Source organism: Delphinus delphis, chromosome 8 (genome assembly GCF_949987515.2).
Source record: "Delphinus delphis chromosome 8, mDelDel1.2, whole genome shotgun sequence".
NCBI lineage: Eukaryota > Metazoa > Chordata > Mammalia > Artiodactyla > Delphinidae > Delphinus > Delphinus delphis.
The window spans coordinates 67,352,118-67,371,530 of record NC_082690.1 but is presented as its reverse complement, the minus strand read 5'-3'; the positions used below and the strand labels follow the sequence as shown (position 1 = coordinate 67,371,530).

Sequence of the window (19,413 nt, the reverse complement as noted above, 5' to 3'; positions counted from 1 at the left end):
ATTTCTTAAACTTCTGGCAAAGTTACATAAAGTTAAATAGTTACCCCTGAATCTCTTCCCCTTTACTCTCTTCCATCATAGAACCATTCATTCTACCTTACTTTTCATTTGCAAGCTTAAAACATTTGCAGCATTGTTCTACTCTGGCTATAATGGAGTGACTGATTCTGGGATTGATCTCCCACCACAAAGCACTAGAAGTCAGGATGAAATATATGAAGCAGCTGTTTCCAGACACTGGACAAGAGGCAGTACAGAACTGTGATAAAGGTGGGAACAGAGCTTACATGAGGTAAGCCCTACAATCACAGTAGCTTTCTGCCTACAGGCACTTTCCAGAACACAGTGCAGGTAGGAGGAACCTAAACAGAGCATAGCAGATTCATTGAGTTGAGAAGACAAAGGTCACCATTTGAGTGGGCTGAGGCAGTTGGAATATGTGGGGAAGAGTACTTGAGAGGAAGGAGCTATGTAGAAAACAGACCTCAGAAATAAGCATAAAAGTCAACTTGAGGGGCTTCCCTGGTGGCGCAGTGGTTGAGAGTCCACCTGCCGATGCAGGGGACACAGGTTCGTGCCCCGGTCCAGGAAGATCCCACATGCCGCAGAGCGGCTGGGCCCATGAGCCATGGCCACTGAGCCTGCGCGTCCGGAGCCTGTGCTCCGCGACGGGAGAGGCCACAACAGTGAGAGGCCCGCGTACTGAAAAAAAAAAGTCAACTTGAGTCTATTGCTTAATGATAAATTATAGATGCATAGAGAGAAATTGCACGAGGTTGGGCCGACAACTGCTGGAAAGTTATAGGGTAAATAATCTCTAAAGCTTTCACAAGACTGGAAAATGTTCAAGTTTTACCCAAATAGGGTAGAGCAAATGTTGGGGGCATTAGAGTGGAGACGACAGAAGAATCGCACTTGAGTAACAGGGATAAATTAGCTCTAGGGTAAAGGTCATTATAGACATAACTGAATAAGCTTAAAAACCAGCCTCGTAAGAAACAAATTGATCTGCAAGTTACTCTACTGCCTGCCAAACATTCTTTAATGCCTATATAACACTCTTGAAATGAGGAAACAAAATGTAGACACTCTAAAATGTAATATTTACAAAATCTAGCAGCCAGTAAACAGTTACTAGATACACAGAAAAGCAGGACAATGAGTCTGATAATCAAGAGAAAAATCAGTCAATAAAAGCAGACTCAGAAATGATGAAATTGGCAGACAAAGATTTAAAAAGAGTTATTCTAAATGTGCTCAAGAATTTAAAAAGAAAACACGAACAGAATAAGGACAGAAACAAAAAATATTTTTAAAAGAACCAAATGGAACCTATAAAGATGAAAACTACAAAATCTGAAATGAAAATTTCACTGGATCAGTTTAACAACAGACTAAATACTGCAGAGGAAAATATTCAGTGAAATTAAATAATAGCAATAAAATAAAAACTATCTAAAATGAAGCACAGAGAAAAAGAGACTGAAAAAATGAATAGAACCTCAGTGACCCGTGGGACAATATCAAGTGGTCTAAAATACATGTGATTGGAGTGCCAGGAGACAGAGGGAGAATGACAGGAACAGAAAACGTAGTTGACATAAGATTGCTGAAAATCATGCAAATTTAATGAAAATTGTAAATCCACAGCTTCAAGAAGCTCAAAAACCCACAAGCAGGGTAAACACAAAGAAAATCATAGCAAGCCTCCCGATAATGAAATTGCCAAAAACCAGAGATACAGATAAAGTCTTAAAAGCAGACAGAGAAAAATGATACATTTCATACAAAGAAACAAAGATAAGAATGTCCATGGACATCTTGTCAGAACCTAAACATGCCAAGAGACAACAGAACATCATTAAAATGCTGAAAGAACAAAAAAATCTGTCAACTTATGATTCTATGTCCAGTGAAACGACCCATTCAAAATGAAGCAAAAGGGGCTTCCCTGGTGGTCCAGTGGGTAAGACTCCACACTCCCAATGCAGGGGACCCAGGTTTGATCCCTGGTTGGGGAACTAGATCCCGCATGCACACTGCAACTAAGAGTTCAAAGGCCACAACTAAGAAATCTGCATGCCTCAATGAAGATCCCATGTGCAGCAACTAAGACTCAGCACAGACAAAATAAATAAATAAAATAATAAATAAATATTTAAAAAAAATTCTCCTTACCTGCCTTGTTTTTTTAAAAAACAATGAAGCAAAAATAAAGGTTTTTGGTTTTTTTGTTTTATTGTTTTTTTTAGGAGAAAGAAGTTAGGATAATTTGTTGTTAGCTGACATGGATATAAAAAAGTCTTAAAAAGTTCTGTAGCAGAAGGAATACATCAGATGGAATGAAGAGGTTCAGAAATGATAAATATAAAATAATTTTTCTTTGTGGTTCTTAATTTCTTTAAAAGACAATTGACTGTTAAATGTAAGATAGTGTGAAATAATAAGAAATATACCTACAGATCTTCCTCAGCTTACAATGGGGTTACATCCCGATAAACCCATCCTAAGTTGAAAATATTGTAAGTTGAAAACTCATTTAATACACCTAACTTACTAAATGTAACTTAGCCTAGTATGCCTAAATGTGCTCAGAACACTTACATTGCCTACAGTTGGAAAAAATCTTCTAAAACAAAGCCTAATTATAACAAAGGGTAGACTAGCTCATGTATTGATAGATTATTGAATACTACCCTGAAAGTGAAAAACAGAATGGTTGTTTGAGTACAGAATACAGGCTGTAAGTGTATCGGTTATTTACCAGCCAGGTCTCCTGGCTGACTGCGAGCTGTGGCTCTCTGGAGAGTATGGTACCACATATTGCTTTGTCTGGGAAAAGATCAAAATTCAAAATGTGAAGTATGGTTTCTAATGAATGCATATTGCTTTTGCATTACCATAAAGTCAAAAAATTTCAAATTGAATCAGTGTAAATCAGGGACTTTCTGTATTGGTCTCTGCCCCTGGCTTCTGCTAATATTTGATCTTTGACCCCAATTCCTGACAAAAAGGTCCTAAAACCCTTGGAATTTCCCAGGTGATAGGAGTTTCTTTTGTTCTAATGAGGTGGCTCTTGGTGGGCTTGTGGATGGGGACTGGTCACTAGAAAGACCAAGCCATGATTAGAAGCTTAGAACTATCATCCCTACCCCTCCATCCTCTGAAGAGGGGAGAGGGGCTGGAAAGTGAGTTAATAATCGATCATACCTATGTGATGAAGCCTCCATAAAAATCCCTGAAGTACAGGGTTTAGAGAGCTCCCAGATTGGTGAACACATCCATGTGCTGGGAGGGTGTTGCACCCCAGCTCCATGGAGACAGAAGCTCCTGTGCTTGGGACCCTTCCAGACTTCACCCTATGTATTTCTTCATCAGGCTATTCATCTGTATCCTTTATCATATCCATTATAATAAACTAATAAGTGTAAGTAGGTGTTTCCCTGAGTTCTACACCAGACTAGCAAATTATTGAACCCAAGGAAGGAACTGGGGGAACCTCTACTTATAACTGGTTGGTCAGAAGTACAGGTGACAACCTGTAAGGATATAGAAGATTTGAGCAAACACGACTAATATATTTGACCTAATTGACGGATATAAAACAACATCCTCAATAACTAGAGAATATAATTTTTTTCAGAGCACATGGAACATTCACTAAATTGGTGATATGCCAACCCATAAAGCAAGTATCAACAAATTTCAAAGAACTGAAGTCATACATAGTATGTCTTCTGACAACAGTAAGGTTAAGCTAGAAATCAATTAATAAAAAATATAAGTAGAACACTTCAAAATGATTAGAACTTAAGCAATACTTTCTAACAACCTACAGATCAAAGAAGAAGTAAAAATAAATTTAAATTAACTGATGATAAAAAATATGGTATAACAAAATGAATAGAATGCAGCTAAAGTGAAGATTAGAGGGGAATTCAGAGCTTTAAATTATACATTATGCAAAAGAGAAAAGTTGAGAATTGATGCTCTAAGATCTACTTCAAGAAACTAGAAAAAGAACCACCAAATGAACCTAAGGAAACCAAAAAGGAAGACAATACTCAAGATAAGAACAGATTATGAAAGACAATACAGACAAAGCAGAAATAAAATAGAAAATTAACAAAGCAAAATTTTTCTTCTTTAAAAAGATGAATAAAATTGATAACTTCAAAAAAAAATTGATAACTTCAACGAAGAATGACTGAGAGAAAAGAGACAGAAAGCACACCTACCAATACGGGGCATAAAAAGTCCTACAGAGTACTAAAGGAAGCTAGTAACCATAAACCATTTTATGACAATAAATTTGAAAATTTAGATTAAATGGACAAATTTATGGAAAAACATGACTTACAAAACTGACATAAGAAGAAATAGAAAATCCGAGTAGTTACATATCTAACAAAAGGAACCCTCATATACTGCTGGTGGGAATATAAATTGGTGCAGCCACAGTTGAAAACAGTGTGAAGGTTCCTCAAAAAATTAAGAATAGATCTACCATATGATCCAGTTATTCCACTTCTGGGTATTTATCCAAAGAGCACAAAACATTAATTTCAAAAGATATACACACTATGCTATGTTCATCATTATACTGCATTCATCACAGATATATACACTATGCTACGTTCATCACTATGCTACGTTCATAGAGATGTGGTATAGGAGAGAATACTACTCAGCCATAAAAAAGGATGACATCTTGCCATTTGTGACAACATGGATGGACCTTGAGGATTTTATGCTAAGTGAAATAAGATGGAGAAAGACAAATACATATGAGTTCACTTATATGTGGAATATAAAAATAAATTAATTAATGAACAAATCAAATCAAACCAAATAAAAACAAACATGTGGATACAGAGAACAGAGTAATGGTTATCAGAGGGAAGAGGGTACCAGAGGGAAAAACGGGTAAAGAGGGTCAACTGTATGGTGATGGATGGGAACTAAAACTCTGGCTGTGAGCACACAGTAGTGTATACAGGAGTCAAAATATAATGCTGTACATGTTAAGCACATAATGTTATAACCAATAAAAAGAGTACCTATAAAAATAATCTACAGCAAATAGAAAGATAAACCTTCTGATATTGGGTTAAAAAGATAACGATCTATTTATTACCACTTCTATTTAGCACTGTATAGGGGGTCCCAGGCAGTACAAGAAAGTTAAATAAAAGGTATACAAACTGGAAAGGAGGATGTCAAACCGTCTTTATTTTCAGACAACATGATTATCTGCGTAGAAAATCTCACAAAAAAGCTACTAGAATAATAAGTGATTTTAGCAAGGACAATAGAAAAAGTCAATTGCGTTTCTACATATTAACAATGAGCAACTGAAAATCAAAATTAAGAAAGCCACTCCATTTACAGTAGTAACACAACAAACTGTGAAATTCTTAAGGGATACATTTAACAAAATATGCGCAGGAACTACACACTGAAAACTAAGAAAACCTAAATAAATTAAGAGATATTGCATCTCCATGGACTGAAAGACTCAGTAGGTATCAATTGTTCCCCAATTATTTAGAGACTAAAAACAGTCCCAATCAAAATTCCAGCAGGCTTATTTGGTAGGAATTGACTAGCTAAATTTAAAATTTTTATGGAAACACAAAAGACCTAGAATAGCCAAAATAACTTTTAAGAACAAAATTTGAGGACTCCCACTACCTGTTTGCAAGACTTACTCTAAATCTCTAGTAATCAAGAGAGTATAAGGATAAACATACAGATCAATGGAACAGAGTAGAGAGCAGAGGTAAACCCACACGTATATAGTCAACTGATTATCTGTAAAGATGACATTGTAACACAGTGGGGGAAGAAGAGACTTTTTAACAAGTGGTGCTTTAAAAATTGGATATGTATGGGCAAAAAACTTTGACTTTTATTTACTATAAGAAATTAATTAGAATTGGATTATAGACTTAAGCCCAAAAGCTAAAAACTGTAAAACTTCTGAGAGAAAACATAGGAGAAAGCCTTAGTAACTTTGGGTTTAGAAAGATTTCTTAAATCTAATTCAAATTATTAAAAAAATTAATTAATTTGACTTCATCAAATTAAAAACTGCTGTTCTTTGGATGACGAAAATGAAAAGACAATCCACTAGCTGGGAGAAAATATTTGTAAACACATATCTGATAAAGGACTTATAACCAGAATTTTTATGAACTCTGACTAAATAGAGGGTTATAGTGTGTTCTCAGATCAGAAGACACAATATTCTAAAGCTATCAAATGTCTCTAAATTAATCAATTTTAAACTGTATCATTTTAACTGCACACACAAAAGTTGAACACCAGGGAATATATGTAATGAAAATTGTGCAAGATCACTACAACTACAAAACACCGACAGAAATTGCAGAAGTCTTTAGGAATGTATCATGTCCAGGGATTTGAAGACTTACTATTATAAAGATGTTAATTTTCTCCAAATTTATCTCTGGAGTCAATGCAATACTAGTCATATGCCCAGAAAATATTTTTGTGGAAATTGATGAGTTGATTCTGTAAGTCATATGGAAATGCAAAAGGCCAAGAATATCAAACAATCTTGAAGAACAAAGTGGAGAATTTACTTCAGACTATGAAGATTTATTATAAAACCACATAATGAAAACAGCGCGATTCAGGTGCGAGGACAGACAAACCAGTGGAAATGAATAGAAGGTTCAAAAATGAACCTGCCTCATTAATGACAAAAGTGTCACTGCAATGAAGTGGGGGAAAGAGATGGCTTTTTAAATAAATGCTGCTGAATCAACTGGATAACAACATGGAAAAAAAATAAACACTCACCCTACCTCACAGAATATACAAAAATCTATCTTACGTTGGTCATAGACTTAATTATAAAAGATAAAATAATAAAGCTTCTATAACAGTGTTGTACAATAGAAATCCAACATGAGCCATGTATGTCATTTATAATTTTCTAGTAGCCACATTAAAAAATGTAAAAACAGACAGATGAAATTAGTCTTAATCATATGTTTAGCTCAAATTTCAAAAATATTATCATTTCAATGTGTAATCAAATATAAAAATATTAATGAGATCTTTTACATTATTTCATTCAAACTAAGTCTTCAGAATCTGGTGCATATTTTATAATTACAGCACATCTTGTTTCTTGTTTTTTTTTTTTTCATATATAGCTCCTTTATTTGTGGAAAAGATTTGTGGAAAACAAGGTAAATTTTATAAAAATTACATGCACTCCCAAAATGAAACTCATCACTGGTGATAAATAAGTGACTGAAGTAATAACCAGTTTACCTGGGATGATTTGCCGGGATGCTAAAGGGGAGAGATTACTTGGTACAGCCCGCTATATGCACCAAAATAATAGTTACTGACCTTTGAAATTTACGGAAAGAACCATACAAATGGTTTTCAGATATAACTTTAATATTTTGGAAGTATTTGTATGGTTTTTTAAAATTTTAAAATATTTATTTATTTATTTTTGGCTGCGTTGGGTCTTTGTTGCTGTGCGCGGGCTTTCTCTAGTTGCAGTGAGCAGGGGCTACTCTTTGTTGCTGTGAGTGGGCTTCTCATTGCGGTGGCTTTTCTTGTTACAGACCACGGGCTGCAGAGCACAGGCTTAGTAGTCGTGGTGCATGGGCTTAGCTGCTTCGCAGCATGTGGGATCTTCCCAGACCAGGGCTCAAACCCGTGTCCCCTGCATCGGCAGGTGGATTCTTAACCACTGTGCCACCAGGGAAGCCCTTGAATGGTTTTAAACATGGGCTTGAATTTGTAAACATCTACAACTTTCCCCCACAAGGACTCCCAGCCCAAGAGTAAGCTGTGGCTTAACCAAACGGGAATGTCTGTGCTGTTGAAGGCCAGTGCTACTTTCCACGGAGGGGAACATCAACCCTTTTCTGGCTTGTTAGAACTTTCAAGGCCCTTATGTCTTTGATGCTGAGCATCTGGCCAGGGGCATTTTGTGAACCAGACAATGAGAGCTTCTTGGAATGAGCACATCTTGGTTTAGACAATACATTTTCAATAATTAAAGTGAAATGTAATCCTATCAAAAGAGAAAAGTTGAGTTGAATAGAAAAATATTTTATACAGCTTCAGTTTTAAAATTTAAATCCATTAACATAAATAAAATTAAAAATTCAATTCCTTACTCACACTAGCCCTATCTCAAGTGTGAAATAGTGGCTACCCTATTGGACAGTGCAATTCCAGAAGGTAACACACAACAGTATCTTTGTGACCTCAGGATAGGGAAGATCTCATAAACAGGATGTAAAAATCAACAACAATAAGGGAAAATATTGATAAATTTGGCTTTATTAAAATAAGTGCCTTTGTTTATCAAAAACACCTTTAGAGAGTGAAAAAGTTAGCGGAAGAGTGGGAGAAGATGTTTTATATATACATATATCTGACAAAGGACTTATATCCAGAATCTACACAGATTACAAACCAATAAGGAAAGGGCTGACTACATAATGAAAGTATGGACAAAAGACTTGAATAGAGATATCATACAAGAAAATATCTACATAAGCATGTGAACAATAGTGCAACATCATTATCAGGTAAATGCCAATTAAATCCATAAGATACCACCACACGTCCATAAAAATGGTGACATCAACAAAACAAAACAAAACAGAAACTATGGAGTGTTCTCAAGGATGTAGGTCAAGGGGAGTTCTCAGTTCCTGCTGGAGGGTATACACATTGGCACAACCACTTTGGAAAACCACTTGACAGTACCTACTAAAGCAAACCAATCACGCCTAACCCCAGGACCTAGCAATTCACTCCCAGGTACGTACTGACAGAGATTCTCTCTTCGCCCATACTCTAGCCAAGCTCACCTGAGCCCCCTCGACTAGACCTCAAACTTGGCCCGTAGCAACTAGGCTCTCAACACAAATAGTTTAGCCCACCCTCTTCTTCCTACACTGAAAGACTTAAACACTGGCAGTTTCTAACAGTTCAAGGCCACATCCTTAGGATGACCCAGTCCCCCTTAAAGTACCTGCCTGAGAAAACTCAAGACTGACAAATGAATTTACTGTTTGTTTTAGCCAACACCTGTCTGTAGGCTCCTGACCACACTTTCTTAGAGCCTTTACTAAAAAGGGCTTACAACTGTCAATGCTGCTTCTGTCCCTTTGGGATGTATATGTATCTCCTACTACTCAGGAGGACCAGAAAGCCAGTCCTTTCAAATGCAATCATCAGGAAGGATAGGGCCTCAGTCTCCCAGTTTCTGGGGGAGGATAGAATCCTAACTTCAATCACTGCCAGCTAACAGACCCAGCTGACCTAACCAGCATTTACACTAACCGAGGGTGTAGAACTTTTCACTTCCCTGACTCTACTGAGACCCCACTCACCCCTCTCCCTATTCCCTCATTCTCCCTGTCAAACACCCAGCCACCTCTGGCAAAATCGAAGCTGAGTTCAGTTCATACTGAACTCTCTTACCTACTGTAACAATAAATTACTAATTAAACTCTGTCCTTACCACTTTAACTAGTATCTGGCTTTGTTTATCTTTGACAATACCCAACAGAAACACTATGTATAAGGGTGCTGAAAGCAGCATTCTTCACAATAAAAACAACTGAAGACAACCTAAGTGCCCAGCATCAGAATGCACCAGTAAAGAGTGTCATATTCATACAAGCGAATAAAATGAGGTGGTGGAAAAGAGGAAACCACTGCTACGCATATGGACATGGATACATCCCCCTTAACGTTTAGTGAAAGAAGCCAGGCACAAAAGAGCACATACTTGTATTAGTTTTCTATTGTTGTGGGAGCAGTGAACACGATAGCAGCTTACAATAGCACCTACTGATTATCTCATAGTCATGTAGGTCAGAAGTGCAGGCCTGGCTCCACTGGGTCCTCTGCTCAGTGTCTCCCAAAGCTGCAGTCAAGGTGTCCACTGGGTTGGGGTCTCATTTGCAGCTAAGGGTTCTCTTCCAGCTCATTCAGATTGTTGGCAGAATTCAGTTCCAGGTTGTAGGACACGGGGTCCGTTTTCTTGCTGGCTGTCAGCTGGTTGTAGCTCCTAGAGGCCTCCTGCTCATAAGTTCTCTCACTGCATGACAGGTTACTCCTTCGAGGCCAGCAGGACCATGTTTTTCTCATGCTTTGAATTTCTGACTTCGGGAAGGGCCCAGTCCTTGTTAAGGGCTCACCCGATTACGTTAGGCCTACCCATTTCCCTTTTGATGAACTCAAACTCAATTGTCTTGGAACTTAATTACAATTGCAAAACCCCATACCCTAAGCACAGGAGTGAGATCCACCATATTCACATTCCACCATACTCAAGAGGACGAGAGTACACAGGGCAAGAACATGGGAGGCAGGCAGCATGGGGTCCTCTCAGAATTTTGCCTACCACAAGACTGAATGATTCAAATTTATAAAGTCAAAAAATTGCAAAAATAATCTAAGACGACAGAAGTCAGATGGTACGCACTTTTGTTGGGTGGCACATATATTTGGGAAGAAGCATGAGGGAGTCTTCTGAATGCTGGTAGTGTTCTATATCTTGATCTCCAAGGTGATTACACAAATGTGCACTTTGCAAAAATTCATCAGTTTTGTACTTAATATTTGTGCATGTATTTTATACTGCAATAAATATTTTACACAAAAATTTTAAAAGAGAGGTTCTCAGGGTGCTTTGTTTAATTACATAGAGGAGCAATAATTAGCATTAAAATTGTTGGTATAAAATTGGCACTGGTAAGTGCTTGAAGTCAGTTTATGCCCCCAAGTAAAAGACTCTGAGAAGTTTATGTTTACCAATAATTTACCTGGCAAGGTGTGTTGTAAAAATGAGAAAAATTAAATTTCAGCTGGCTCTTTATTCAAGTGATCATAAATCTGAGGTATTTCCATTTGAATAAATTTTGAAAGTTTCTCACTCTCTGTTTCAATACTGTTTTCTCTCTCCATTGCACGAAGTGTGCAGGAAGTTAAGTGTAAAGTGAGCTCTATGTGTGTGTGTGTGTGTGTGTGTGTGTGTGTGTGTGTGTGTGTGTGTGTGTGTATTTGTGATTGGTAGGCTGGGCGAGGGCAGGGAAATACAAGGAAACTAATGGGCCTTATCTGATAGGGTAGGTAAAATCTTTACATTCTTAGGATACTGACTTAAGAACACCTCAGAAACACAAAGCTCTTCCATGCGATGGGTCCAGGCACTATTTTCAGAGCTGGTCAGCTTTAACCTAATTCCATTCTGCACTCCCATTCTGTTCCAAGCTAAGGAAGTCACACCACTTCCTAATGAATATAAATGAATGCAGCCCTCCGTGGAAAATAAATCAGGAAAACACATTTACCCCAACTTATTCTAATCAGCACATACAGAAGTCATATAAATAGGATGTAAGTAAACTAAAGGTTAATCTCACTATGAATTTGATGCAAAAATCTTAAATAAAATATCAGCAAACAGAACAGAAAAGTATATTAAATAATAAGACACCATGACTGAGTGGTATTTATTTCAGCAATACAAGGATGGTTCAGTATCAGCGAATCCATTACATAATTCATACTATTAATTAAACTATGGAGCAAAAATCATGCAGTCATCTCAAATTGTGCTAACATTTAATAAAATTCAACATCCATTCATGATTTAAAATACTTTTAATAAAACAGGACTAGATGGCTATTTTCTCAAAATATATCTGGGTCAACCCAGAAGCCAGCACCATGCTTAAATGGGAAAACATTTAATGAGATGCATTCTCATTAAAGTTCAGAATATAATATAGAAACCATTATCACTACCTTAATATTGTTCTAGAGATGGTGGAAACCAAAGAAACTAGGAAACAGAATAAGTTAGTGCTACACAACTTAAAAACAAGAGGTAAAATTATCATTATTTGTAGATGTTATGACTGTATATTTGGGGAGGACCTAGGAGAAGTCATTGAAAAACATTAACAAGCAAAGAGAATTTAGTAAAAATGGATGGGTCAAAAATTACTATACAGAAATCAATAAATTTCATATACACAATAGTAGGAGGATAAAATGGAAAATATCTTATTTATAACAGCAACAAAAACAAACGTATCTAGTAATAAACTTAATAAATATGCAAGATCTGTATGATGTAAAGTTTAGAATATTCCAGAGGGTCACAAAAAAAGATATGGGCAAATGGAAAGGCAATCCATATCATAAGGTTGTAAATTCTCACCGAGTTAGTTTGTAAACTTAATCCCATAAAAGTACTCACAGGATTTTGGGGGTACATAGGCAAGCTAATGCTCAGTCCATACAGAATATCAAAGAAGCAAGAAGAGCCAGGAAAGTTTTGAAAGAGAAGATCAATAATGAAATACTCTTCCTACCAGATGGTAAAATACAGAATTTTTTAAATATATAAAGGAAAATAATCAAAACAGTATGGAACTGATACATAACAGACAACTCAATAGAATATAATAGATGGTGTGGAAATCAGCCCAAGTACAGGAATCTGATATATGATAAAGATGTCATCTCACATAAGAGAAGAAAAGATGAATATTCACTAAATTATTTTAGGATAACCAAAGAGACATCTAAAAAAAGAAGGTTGGATCCATAGCTCACATTTTATACTAGGGTAATTTCTTGATATAAACATATAAATGTAAAAAAATAAGAAACTTTGTCCATAAACTTAGAAAAAGTTCTTTCTGAATTATATTGTACAAAGCCCAGAAGCCATAAAATGGAAAATTGCTACAACTATTATATAAAAGTAAAATTTTATGTGGCAAAAATCACCATAAACAAAGTTAAATGCAAACAAGAAGCTGGAAAAAGTATTTGTAATTTATATCACAAGAAAAAAGCTACGTTTCCCTTTTACAAGAGTCCCTACATATTATCAAGAAAAATACCAACAACCCAACAGAAAACTAGGTAAAGACAGAAACAACAGTTCACAGAAAAGGAAATACAAATGACTCTTCAGTGTATGAAGAGATGCTCAATCTGTAATCAGGCTGGTAAAGATTTTTTTTTAAAGTTGGGTAGCGCACTGCAGTGTAGAAATAGCACTCTCATGCTTTGCTGCTGGGGAGGGTGAAGCAGCACCACTTTGATGGAGGACAATTTGGCAATATCTATCAAAATTCTCAATTCACATGTACTGTGTTCCAGCACTTCCACTTCTAGGAATTTATCTTAGAGGTAAATTCACACATATGCCAAATGGCCCAAGTTCTTCATTATTGTAGCACTGTTTGCAATAACAAAATTTTGAAATACTTAAGCTTTCCATCACAGGGGACTGACTGGCTACGTAAATTATGGTACATCTGCACAATGGAATACCATGGAGCTATGAAATGAAGGAGAAAGTTCTTTATGTACTAACACAGAATGATCTCCAAAATAAAATTAAAAGTTCAAAAAAAGTATGTACAATATGCTAGCATGTTATTATTTGTTCAAAAAAGAAAGAATATGATATGTAAATTTTCTCATATATTCATAAATTTTGTCTGGAAGAATGCCCAAGAACCTGATAATAGTATCTGTCATCAGGGATAGGACCTGGACGGCTCAGGGACAGACAGGGACAGGGATGGGAGATAGGACTATTCATTTTGTGCCTTTTGTACCCTTTTATTTTGAGCCATGTGAATGTATTATCTATCAAAAAATGCACAGCATGATTAAACTTTATGATGTAATAAAAAGGGTGTAGTTATACACCAGCCTGTCCATGCTAATCCTGAATTGGCTGAAAATAAAGTCTCTTGTTAATCTGTATAGCTTTCTGAGTAAAGCACCAAAAGAGAGAAATAATTTTTTGCTTGAAAACTGAAGTCCCAAAATAAAAGTTAAATGTTTTTAAAGTTTGAAGAAATAAAGAAAAAGTTCTCAACAATAGAGATGGTAGAATCAGTTTGTTTAAAGCAATCAAACAAATAGCAACAACAAAAAAGTGTTTACACTGTCTCTAAGGATATGAGAGATTGTTACTTTTAAAAAATATTTCCTTATTGTTGAATTATTCTGATCTCTTGATATATTAATTAATTTTGTAATTTGAAAAATTATAATCGGATTTAAATATAAAAAAGCCTTAGGTCCCATTGGTAGCCAAATATACATAAGTGTGTTTAACCTAGTAATAAAAAAAATACAAGTTTAAAAGAGACACCATTTTCTTGACTAGTAAAATAGCAACACTGAAAAAATATGATACTGAATGCAGGTAACAGTGTGGTGAAAAGGGTACTCTCATTAATGGTGAAATATAAACTGGTACCTTCCCCTTGTTTTAATTGAAATTTACAACACGCCGTTGTAAGAAATAACACAGAAAGAACCTATATAGTCTTTACCCGTACAATTCTCTTTTAAAAAACAATTTGTCAGTGTCAGTTAAGAATCTTAAAAAACTCACACTTTTCAACTAGTAATTCCATTTCTTAGAACCTATCCTAAAAAAATATAACTCAAAGAAGAGAAAAAGCTATATGCATAAAAATGTTCATTCAATACCATATATAAAATATAAATATATTCATATATATATGTGTTAAACGATAAGAAAATAGTTCATTAAATAATAACATAAACACTAGACAGAATATTCTACAGCCATTATATCACATTTCTGTAGACTATGAGGTAACTGGCTTAATAGCTATGATATAATGTTGCTTTAAAAGATAAAATTTTATGTATAATAGTGAAAAATATTCATATGGTCAATGAGTGGGAAAGTAGCGGAATTATGGTTGATTCTTTGCCTCTTCCAAAACTTTCTAGAACGTAATTTCAAATTTAATTTTTTCAGACTTTTTTCAAATTTTCTAAATTCAAGTTTTCCTACTTTTGTCAGAATTTAATTTGAGAAGCAAAAAGAGATGAAAGATGCCTGCTTGTTAACCCAATAACTAATTGCCCGGCATGAACGGTAGACTTTTGTTAGGAGAGAGCCACTTACTTGCATCTTTCTCTGGAGAAGGAGGAGGGACCCCCTGCCCCAGACAGGTGCCATTGACCAGCTTCTCTGGGGGCTGGGCATTGCCCATGGGCGGCACCTTCCCCTTGGGGCTGCTGAAGAGGTCTTGCAGGTCCTTTCTTGGTCTGGATTCTCGGAGGAAACTCTCAAAAGATTTGTCTTTGAGTCTGAGGGAGGAAAAGAGTGAGGTCTTTTTCTTGGGATCCCTGGAAGCATCTGGGACGGTCTCTTGCAAACTCACTTTCTCCAGGAGGGTGGGGACATCTTCGATCTTGCTGCAGGGTGGGGACACGAGTGCAGGAAATGTCTTGGATGACTGGTTGGGCAAACTGTGGGTGCGGAGGGCAGGGTCAGGAGGGCTCGGGGCTGAGGGCTGGGCAGCCCTGGCGGCTGGGGGGCCCAGGGAGAAGAAGGCTGAGGCCCTGCTCGCTATGTCTCTCTTGGGGGACCGTTGGTCCCAGTCTTTACTGGAGCTGCTTTTCCGAAGGTTGAATGAGCGAGTGCAAGCGTGGGGTGGGCTGGTGGGCAAAGTCTTTGACTCTAGCTTGGCCCAGGCCTTTCTGCCATTGTCGGAATTGGGGAGGAGCGGCTCCAGGGACCTCCGGATGGCGTTGGCTATGAGCCGCAGCGGGGACTTGGGCGGGGCCACGCTTTGCTCCCTGGGAGTCCGTTCAGCTGGGGTCCTCATCTTCTCCTGAGCCTCTCTCTGGGCTGGTAAGGTCTCTCTCACTGCCCGAGGGAGCAGCAAGGGGCGGACTGGTTTCAGCCCTCCTCCTCCTCGGCCATTCTCGGGGCTTTTCTGGGAAAGTCGCACCCTGGCTTCCAGGCGCAAGCTCTTAGGGTTGGAGTCATTCCAATCTAGCAACCTAGTCTTCTGCTCCCGAGTGAGAAGCAGCTTCTTTAAGCCCGACTTCTCCTCCTCTGCCAGCTCTGACCTACCCTCCTCTCCCCTCCTGGGTCTGGTACTCCCTTCTCCAGGGTCCTCTCCAGCCCTGGGAGACAGCTGTTGGTCTGGCGAGCACCTGTCCTTCCCTCCAGTGGGGTGTGGGCCTCTGTGGGTGCTTCTGGTACCCACAGGAGGGGCCTCTGCTTCCTGACTCCCATCAGAAGCCATCTCTGCAGGGTCGGATGGCCTCGAGCTTTCGAGGCCGTCTCCACCAGGCCTCACCAGGCAGTATTCTGTCTGCTCCAGCACCTGGCCATGAGGGATATGCAGGGGGATTTCCTTGGGTGGTCCTTGGGTTCTGGCTTGCCTCAGAAAGCCTGGGGTGGAAGGACTGAAATGACCTCTCGAGACCTGAGAAGGAGGGTTGCAAACTGTCACCTGGAAGGGACAGGCAAAAAGGAGCAGTGATTTTTAGAAGTTCCCAGCATTTATTTATATGAGGAACGCACATCTCAGTCTATAGCCCCCTCCCTTCCTCTCTCCAGATCTCGGATACCCAAAGTCAAAAAGAATTCTGCCTAGGATGATTTCAGAGGGCCACTCTTCCTTCTAAGTGGCTGCCTTGGGATGGGCTGGAATTGGCCCAGAGCCCCCATATCACTGACCAGTCTTTCCTGAGCCTTAGATTAGGTGGGTAGGAAGCTAGAAAGGAAAGCAAAGTCACTGACAAGCTCCTGGGCCAGTGAGGGGACGGCTGGCCTGGTCCCTGTGGGTGGCCAGGCACGTAAGGAAGCTCAGCCATGGCCCCTACTAAAGGGCACATTCCACCCATAGGTATGTTCCTCCAACAACCGAGAAACCAAGGCTTCTTCTTTGGAGACCATTAAGGTAAGGTAGACAGCTACCCTTCTGGCTTGGAGCTGTGGTGGCAGGATAGCCTTTAGGATCTTCCAGTGACCCTTCAAAACCTGACTCATGCCTCTCACCACTGAGAAAGCAGCCATGTCTAGCATGCAGGAGCTTGGCCCTTGGCAAAGGGAGAATATAGAAGACTGGAGAAGCAGTGACTGTGCCCTGCCAAGAGCTCTGGTCATGGGAGCTTCACAAGAGTCTGTACTTTTCTGTCTTAGATCTTCTACTTCCCAGAGCCTAGAACAAGGTCTGGCAGGTAATAGAGGCTTGATAAACCCATATTGAAGGAAAGAGTCCAACCATGACTGTCTCGGTGATGCCATTTTCTATTCAAGGGGGTGTTGCTTCCAAGGTCCTCAGCTGCTACCAAAGGTACCCTGCGTTCTGTGCCTGCCATCCTACAGCTGCCAGCTCCTCTACCCCCTCTGTGAGGCCCTCAAGGGCAGAGCACAAGCCCTAGCAGCTCTCAGATCCCATGCCCTGTAAAGTCTGCTGAACGAGTGGGTGGCTGTGCCCTCCGTGGCTGAGAAGGAGCAGGGTGCACTTTCGTGGAATGGACGAGTGAAGAGGTGTGGGGTGGACTCCTGACAGAGCATCCCTCTGGCCCTGGCTGTGCACCTGGGGTGACCCAAGAGTGCTGGGAATCCAGAGCTCAGTGTGGAAGTGGGAGGAGTACAGGCAGCTTGTCGTCCTCCACCTGCGCAGGGCCCTGAGGGCACTTACCTGAGGCGGGGAGAAGCTATCCAGAGCGTGTGGGACGCCAGCTGAAGAAGAAGACGGCAGAGAAGGCGAAGGCGAAGGGGAAGGAGAAGCTTCCTTTGGAGGCGCCATAGGTCTTTTGTTGTTCACTGGTGTCATATCTACCAAGGACAGAACACGCTCTCCATTACAGACTTGTAGCTTCCTTATTTTATCAGGAAAAGAGGAGGTTTTCAGTGAAGCTCCTCTCTATAGAGTCAGAAGGAGGAAGATGCCAGAGACGGATTCAGAGGCCCCGGAGCCCACTGCTTGGGACTTGGAAGAACAGGCATAGGAGTGTTGAACAGGCTCCTGCGGGGGAAGTAGGTCCCAGGACGAAAAGTCCAAGAACCACTGTGTCTCACACCCACGTGAGAATGTCCCCGAGAGTGAGAACAGGGGTCTCCAGGCTGTTTCCGGGAAACGGACATCTACCTCTAAGGTTTGCCCTAGAGCCATCGTGGTGGGGAGCTGGGGCTGCATTAAATCACTTAGTCGATAAACCACCTGAGGCCTCTTCCCGTAAGATGCACGCTGGACCATTCGCCACGGGCATAGACAGGAGAGGCAGTCACCGCCCAGGAAACGGGCTCTTCCTCCCACATGTGTATCACGGGGCTCTCAGACGAGATGGTTAGTTTGAGATTTTAAGAGAACACAAGGGAGGGAGGTTATAATCAAATCATTTGAAGCATATGGAGTGGAGTTCGTGCCAAGCTCCTGTGGGTCAGGGAACAAATGAGAGCCAGTGCATGTGCTGTCCTTCTCGACGGGAGAAAGGAGTGCGGCCAGGGCCGAGGACGAGCCTCATCCTGAACTGTGGGAGCTGAACCCAATTAGTCTAGTTACAGCAGAATTCCGACAGATGTCGCCTATAAGATCAATCTCATTCCCTCTCTCATGAGTGCACACACACACGTGCGCACACAGGCCCCCCTAGTAACCTTAATCTAAACTCTCGAGCATTTTGTTTCCCTCTTGGACCGTTTCAATAATAGGTCCTCAAAGGGATTCAGGAGACACCATCCTCACTTCCGGATTTGCCCACTCAATGTCTGACCCTTCAGCCCAGCCAGCTCTCCTGTTAGCCTTCCTGGCACATAAAGGCTGTTCCACAGAGACTTCCCAGGACCACTGTCTCTAACGACCCACTCCTGTCAGACTTCCTGCTTCTGGCGGCTCAGCTGACCCACTTCCCTTTCCCTCCAAGGTGTCCAGCCTTCAGATTTCAGCTTGTCTCTAAACACAATCCCCTGGCCTCAGTTTCCCCAAAGCTTTGGCTGAGAGGTTCCTCCTCTGGGACCCACCCAGGCCAGGCTAAACCCAGGCCTCACTCCAAGAGGAGTTCCTTCCAGACCCGTGTGCATAGCGGAGCCACACAGGGGGTTGTCAGTACTCAGTCCTGCTTTCCTCTTACAAATGCAAGCACGTTAGAGCTTGCGTCCCAGGCCCGGGCTCTGAAAAGCTGGCCACACACACCATCGGCAAGCTCCCCAAGGGAAGCGCTCCAGGGGAAAAGGTAACTTGGGGGAACAGATCTGAGGGCGGCAGGAAGGAGCTGCTGGGGACAAAGGCTACTGGCTGCCAGGAGCTGACGCTGGGTGGGGGGTGGGGGCGGCTGGCCGGCCTGCCTGTCACCCGAACCCCCTTCTCAGCCCCCAATTAGATGGTTCGAGCCTAAAAAGGGAAAAGTTGTGAGCCAGTTGTTGCCTTGCTTCCTGTCCTCAGCTTGCCAAATTCCTGCTGAATTCCCTCTCCTCCTCTTCCTGGCCCCCTCATTCTCCTCTCTCTGCCACCTCCTGAATCAAACTCCTGAACTTGTCCCAAAGTCCCCTCAGCTCCACAGACTGCCTTTTTGTTC

The 19,413-nt window shown here is 40.3% G+C and overlaps 1 protein-coding gene across 1 annotated transcript in view; it reads right to left on the bottom strand.

Annotated features, from left to right (window-relative positions):
• The window catches only part of MICAL2 (microtubule associated monooxygenase, calponin and LIM domain containing 2), a 222,435-nt gene that overhangs the window by 40,163 nt on the left and 162,859 nt on the right, over window positions 1–19,413 (bottom strand). Inside the window, exons 30-31 of the mRNA XM_060018505.1 lie at window positions 17,538–17,674; window positions 14,999–16,340 (exon numbers count right to left, since the gene is read on the bottom strand). Of these exons, the coding sequence (XP_059874488.1) occupies window positions 14,999–16,340; window positions 17,538–17,674 (1,479 nt within the window). The remainder of the gene's footprint in view (window positions 1–14,998; window positions 16,341–17,537; window positions 17,675–19,413) is intronic.